The 7,146-nt window shown below is 44.5% G+C and overlaps 1 protein-coding gene across 2 annotated transcripts in view; it reads right to left on the reverse strand.

Annotated features, from left to right (window-relative positions):
• PIAS1 (protein inhibitor of activated STAT 1) overlaps positions 1-6,901 on the reverse strand; it is a 139,844-nt gene extending 132,943 nt beyond the window's left edge. For both annotated transcript variants that reach the window (XM_003901106.4, XM_021941791.2), the window contains exon 1: positions 6,730-6,901. In XM_003901106.4, coding sequence (XP_003901155.1) covers positions 6,730-6,753 — 24 coding nt within the window. In that variant the 5' untranslated portion in view covers positions 6,754-6,901. The remainder of the gene's footprint in view (positions 1-6,729) is intronic.
• Between the last annotated feature and the right edge of the window lie 245 nt (positions 6,902-7,146).

Here is a 7,146-nt window from a genome sequence, read left to right on the forward strand (position 1 = left end):
GCCTCCTAAGTAGCTGAGATTACAGGTGCGCACCACCACGCCCAGCTAATTTTTGTATTTTTAGTAGTGACAGGGTTTCACCATGTTGGTCAGGCTGGTCTCGAACTCCTGACCTCGTGATCCGCCTGCCTTGGCTCCCAAAGTGCTGGGATTACCATGCCTGGCAATATTCAATATAGTTTTAAAATGCCAGTTAAGGCCGGGCGCCGTGGCTCAAGCCTGTAATCCCAGCACTTAGGGAGGCCAAGGTGGGCAGATCACGAGGTCAGGAGATCGAGACCATCCTGGCTAACACGGCGAAACCTCGTCTCTACTAAAAATACAAAAAACTAGCCGGGAGTGGTGGCAGGCACCTGTAGTCCCAGCTACTCGGGAGGCTGAGGCAGGAGAATCACTTGAACAAAGGAAACAGAGATCGCAGTGAGCCGAGATCTCGCCATTGCACTCCAGCCTGGGCGACAGAGTGCGACTCCGTCTCAAAAAAAAAAAAAATGCCAGTTAAAAACTGACAAGCATCGGCTAGGCGTGGTAGCTCACACCTGTAATCCCAGCACTTTGGGAGGCCGAGGCAGGTGGATCACGAAGTCAGGAGATGGAGACTATCCTGGCTAACACGGTGAAACCCCGTCTCTACTAAAAATACAAAAAAATTAGCTGGACGTGGTAGCTGGTGCCTGTAATCCCAGCTACTCAGGAGGCTGAGGAGAATGGCGTGAACACGGGAGGCGGAGCTTGCAGTGAGCTGAGACTGTGCGACTGCACTCCAGCCTGGGCCACAGAGCAAGACTCTGTCTCAAAAAAACAAACAAACAAAAAAAACTGATAAGCATCTAAATAAGGTACAAAAACTTGCAATATTTGATCACTGTGATATAATTTCCAAAATCAAACATACTTGCATACTTGAAATTCTACTATTCATAGAATAGTATGAATAGATTATAAAATACTATTTCATAAGCAGTTTCATACTTTATCAAACATTCTGATGCCGAAGTAATGTTTGCTTACATTTTGTAAAACCTGTATCTGCCATCATTTAATAATCTTATCTCACACATTACAGAAACATAAACAATAAAGCTATGACAATGAACAAACCAAGAATGACTAATTTATTTCTCTGAAAACATTTTATCTAACTTGCAGAGTGGGCGCAGTGGCACAGTGCCTCACACCTGTAAAAACCATCTGCAGGCTGAGCACAGTGGCAGAGTGCCTCACACCTGTAATCCCAACACTTTGGGAGGCCGAGGCAGCATTGCTTGAGGCCAGGAGTTTGAGACCAGCCTGGGCAACACAGCGAGACCCCTGTCTCTAGAAAAACAAAAGAAACATTTGTATTGCTTTCTTTTTTTTTTTGAGACAGAATCTCACACTGTCGCCCAGGCTGGAGTCCAGTGGCACAATCTCGCTGCCACCTCTGCCTCCCAGGTTCAAGCAATTCTCCTGCCTCAGCCTCCTGAGTAGCTGAGATTACAGGCGCCCGCCACCATGCCCAGTTAATTGTTTGTATTTTTAGTAGAGATGGGGTTTCACTATGTTGGTCAGGCTGGTCTTGAACTCCTGACCTCGTGATCCACCCGCCTTGGCCTCCCAAGGTGTTGGGATTACAGGCGTGAGCTGTGAGTCACGGTGTCCAGCCTGCACTGCTTTCTAAAGCACAAAAAAGATCTGTCATATCAATATATTTAGTTAAAATAAAACATCTGCAAACTTTGGTACAAGGCTGCAAAGACACTGCAAAAAAAGTAGAATAATCTAAGCCTGGCACGGTGGTTCACGCCTGTAATCCCAGCACTTTGGGAGGCCGAGATGGACGAATCACAAGGTCAGGAGATCGAGACCATCCTGACTAACACGGTGAAACCCCATCTCTACTAAAAAAATACAAAAAAATTAGCAGGGTGTAGTGGCGGGTGCCTATAGTCCCAGCTACTCCAGAGGTTTAGGCAGGAGAATGGTGTGAACCCGGCAGGTGGAGCTTGCAGTGAGTCAAGATCATGCCACTGCACCCCAGCCTGGGCAACAGAGCAAGACTCCGTCTCAAAAAAAAAAAAAAAAAAAGTAGACTAATCTGATAGGGACTATTTGAACAAAATACAATGTAAGCTTTCAAATGATCATACAGCCCCGTATTTACTAATCTGGATAGACATGAAAATAGCAGATTATAAATAAAAAATAGTGTTGTATCTTTTTGTGATGAATATACATATACATATGCTCACAGAGAGAAAGTCTAAATGCATAAATACCCAGATGTTAACCATGATATTTCTGAGTGTTGGGGGTTACAGGTACTGTTTATTTTTCTGCTTACTTTTCAGATTCTCTGAAATTTTCCCAAGCAAAATGACACTTACCAAAATTAATGTGTATGATTCCAACTAACAAACTCCAAACTTTTTGAAAGGAGGCTTGCAAAATGCCCTAGGAATATCCAAAAATACCCTAGCATAGAGCTTTCCCAAAAGGGAAAGTATCAGCAACAACATAAGTAGAAATTTTTGTGAACTGGGCACCCTAGAGGACTCCAGGTCTGCTGTAGTACCTTTAAGGAGGCCTACACAAGACGTAGGCTCAAGTCCCTGCCACTTTTATTTGTATGACCTTGCAATAGTCACTTACCCTTTCTGGGCTCACTTTCTCTATCTATAAAAAGGATTTAGTTATCACTCGCCTTTCCTACCTCAAAGAACTGCTGGAAAGATCAAAAGAGATAATGCAATATATTATGAACTGCAAAGTACTATATAAATAAGATATTATTATTCAAACATTAAAAAAGCAAGATGCTTCATGCCAGGGTCAAATACTTCAGAAAACACCACAGCCAACTCTATGAAGTAATGAATCTGTTTTTGGTCATTGTTTTTTAAAGGCTACATCTCATCATAAACACCCAGTTTTTCTGGGACTTGGATACTTTTTCCCAGTTCCCACTACAACCATTGGCCACTTTATTTTCTTATCCCTGGTTACCAGCAAGAAAGGGTACAAATTATACTAAACTCAAAAGCCTCAGCAAGAACCCTGGAGCAGCATGCTGATGGAGTTCACCAGGAGAAACCCAAGGTTAATCAGCTATGGACTCGCCACTAAGCACTACTGCAATCAACAGGGATTACAAGAGACTCTTTGAAGAGAAAGACAATGCAATCGCCCAGGAGAAAACGGTGGATAAAAAGAAGGCAGTATTTCAAAACAATCATATGAAATACTTAGAAACTATACTGTAGTATTTTATAAACTATACTGTAGTGTTTTTTAAATACTGTTCATAAAAATAATGACATAAAACAAAAGCCATCTAAATGTGGCACTTGACAAAAGTTACAGAGATTCAAATCAAATCCATGAATAAACTGTCAGACGTACTTGCCTCTATCTGAAATAAAAGCAGACAAATTACAGCGTAAGGATCAAAATTAAGTGGCTATTTCTTGAAAATAAAGAGGCAGAAAAGAACAATAGAATTCACTGACACACTTATAGGAACTTTTATAATTATGGTTTCTCTTTCCATTTAATTTCATTATTTACTCCACTAAAATGACGATGAGCTTCTTCTCTCCCACTCTTCTTCCTGTAAATTAAAATGGCAATATAATTTGGTTTGAGTTTTACTCCAAAAAAAAACCATATATTTTTTTTAAAGTACTTTAAGAGGAGCTGCATGAAGCTGTCAGCTTATTAACCACCAAGATCATCTGGCCATCACACCCTCCTGCTTCTAAGTTCCTAAAGATGACAAAATGCCCTCCACATTCTTAAAATGTCATTTATGGGTATTCCCCTAATGAAAAATTAAGCCTTTCATAAACAAATGTGCATAGAGAATTCATTTTGATATGTATGATTCACAATCTAATTTTTATTGGCAATATCTTGAAGTGTTGCAGCTTGCGCAATTCCTACAGGGGATAAAGATCTATCCGTTTTTCCCATCTGATCTTTGCAGATTTCTTATAGATTTAAAAGGACTCACTAAAAAAGCCATGAGGAAAATAATTATGAATACAATCCACAGCAAAATGAAGTATCGGGCTGAAACCTAAGATAATGAAAAGTCACTGAATGTTATGCAAAGCTTCACAGTTGAAGTACTCTATTCCCATTTAAAATTTCAAAAAAACTAGATTTTCTTCTTCTTACTGATTTTTCGTATATTAGGAATGCATATTTACCTCCAAAAAATCACAAACAAAAGGCCTTCCGAAAATATCATTTCCAAAAGGAGTATCTGCCAAACCTTACTGCACAGAAAATTATATATACACATTCTTTTTTAACACATTCTCAAATAACTATGGTAGGCGTTCCTGAGATCACCTCCTCCACCCCCCAAAAAAAGAACAGCAAATCTAACCACAATAAAGTATTAACCAAATTTTTTTAATGCAGTTATCACCAGCTAAGCAATTTATCACACAGCTCCTCGAAGTCTCAGACACACACAATGACATACCAACATGTCAAAACAGTTATTATAATTTGAAAAATTATACAACAGGAACATAAAAGTAGAAAAAAAAAAAACTTCCTCTGGAAAAACTCAAGTAGATTTGGGAGAGAGCAAAAAACGAGACTAATTTTAGAAAAATAACATTTCTTCAAGTGTTTGGTGTTTATCTGATACTGGTTCACTTTCGTAAAGAGAAACTTTACCTAACAAGACTCACACCAGGGATCTGATCTATCCCCAAAGGCACTTTCTTAAAATGAGAAAGAACAAAGAAGGAAATCTCTCAGCATGTGCTTTCCATACTAGTTTCTTTGGACAGCATCAAGAGTGACAATATAGTCTGCACAAGCTTTTCGGCTTTATTCTATGGTCCATGTATAACAACTGATTAGCTATCATTCAAAAGAACTCCTAACAAAATAAATATTAGAAGGCAAAGATCACAGCAACATGATGACTCTATCATAAGAGAAAAATCATAGAAAACATGTCTTAAAGTTGTGTGCTTTTTTTTTATTTCAAGGGTTAACTATCTCCAAATATTCAAATTCCTAAGGCTTTCTCATTTCAGTCAATAGTTTGAAACTGGAGAAAACCCAAAACCATCCATTCTAAATCTGCTCTCCCTTAAATAAAGTTGTAATTATAAGTACATTTTAAAAGAATGACACTCAAAGCCAATACTTTAATATACAAATCTTGGAGTGTAAACATTGTGAAGTTATTAGGAGAAAAGATCTTTCGGTGAGGATATTCCACAAGAAAAACTCTACAGAATCAAATCTGGCATTTGGTTGTTCTAGAAGTTGTCGTTTCATTATAACGGAGAAAAAAATTAAATAATTTGTATTAATTATAAAAAGAAGACTCTCTCCAAAGATTTACAATTGTATATCCCAATCTCCACTCTGACAGAGATGTCAGTTCTCTGGGTCGAGACAAAACCAGCTGCTGGGTTCACACACACAGGAAGCCACAGAGAAGATCGCGTTCAGAGCCTCGAAATAATACGCGTTAGTTAAGAACTGCCTGCTACTAAACCAAAATTATTCAAGCGGAGCCCCATTTGTCACAATCCAATCATAAGGGTTCCACCCCCCCTCCCCCAACTGCTTGTGTAGTGGTATATCTGCTTCGGTAAAGAAGCCATCATCAGGTAAAGATTGGGGTGGGAGAAAAGCGGGGAAAAGGGGGCACCCTTTCATCTAATTTCGTGAGGCGTGAGTAATTGGTACAGTTAAGAGGAACGTTCTATTTATCGGGGGTTAGAGTAGCATGAGGGGAGAATTTCGTTCAAATCAACATGGCCAGCAAGATGTCCCTACAAACAAAAGGCAATGGGGGGATATAAACACGAACCATTCACCTCCATCAGCTACAGCATCGCCATCATGGTGTGTGCAGAGACCCCCAAAGGCTCCTCTCACCCTCCACACCAGCCAAGGCAAGAGAAGGGAGAGAGGTAGCTACATCCCCCTCTCCCAACACTGCTTCCAAAGACATACTCTTCGAGGGGGTTTCTCCCCTCGGCTGCCCGGAATCAGAGAGAGAGTAACGTCCCGCCCAGGCTGACTCTCCCCCGCTACCTCTCAGCCGAACCCCAATGCCGGCCCGGGGCTCGCTAAACTTTACCAGAGCTTCTCCCCCAGATCCCCACCCTATCGCCCCGGGATCGCGTTTCCCTCAAGCGGGGCACCCCAGGCGCTTCCTGACAAGCGAGCAGCCGGGGAGAGCCGAGTCCGGGGCGGGGGCGACAGGGATCCACGGAGGGGCGGGGCGGCCGGAGCCAAGTTCCCGGGGGTCTGAGAAGAGCGCCTGACAGGAGCCCGGGACTGCAAAGGAGGAAGAGGAAGCGGCCACGGGGAGCTTTCCCAATCCCCCCTACAAGAGCACCCTGCCCCCAGCCCCAGCTCCCCATGGGGGGCGGGGAGGCTAACTAGAAGGTGAAAAAGCCGAGCCCAGGAGACAGCTGCAGCCCCTACCTCCCGACTCCCTATCTCTTCCCCCGCCACCCCCGCCAGAGGCGCCCACAACAATAACACGCCGGGGACGACCCGTCAGCGCCCCCGAGGCACCCGGGGCCCGCGGCCCGCCGCAGGCGGGCCCCCTCTGCTGAGACCGGGCGCGCCTCTCTCCCTACAACTCCAGGCCCGGGTGGAGTCAGGCCCGAGCGGCCCCCCAGGGTCGGACCCATCCCCCCAGGCACCAGAGGCGCCGTCTCCGCGGCCGAATATTAGAAGTGAATTCGAGCTGCGCTTTACCTTTAGTTCCGCACTGTCCGCCATCTTGCGTCTGTCAGCGCAAGCGCAGTGAACCTCGCCGGGGGCCGCCGCTAGACCCGCCCCTCTAGCCGGCCTGGCCCCGCCCCGGCCCGCCCCTCCACCTTCCCAGCCCGCCTCTGGCGTCCGCCCCGCTTAGGGCGCTCGAAGCCCCGCCCCGGACACGTACAACTGCGAGACAGGCACGTTCTATTTAAATAATGGCGCCAAGCGGCGAGGTTTGACAGTTACTGCCCCCTCGGCCTCCCAGCCCCCCATCCTCGCTCGGCCAGCGCCTCCCGGGAAGGGCAGGGGCGAGAGGGATGCTGGCCTGAGCCCCATCTCTCCGCGGTCCGTGGAACGCTTCTGCATAGCTTCGACGCCTACGGTCACAGAAACAATGCTGTCTTCCAACCCCTA

Source organism: Papio anubis, chromosome 7, assembly GCF_008728515.1.
Source record: "Papio anubis isolate 15944 chromosome 7, Panubis1.0, whole genome shotgun sequence".
Taxonomy (NCBI): Eukaryota; Metazoa; Chordata; class Mammalia; order Primates; family Cercopithecidae; genus Papio; species Papio anubis.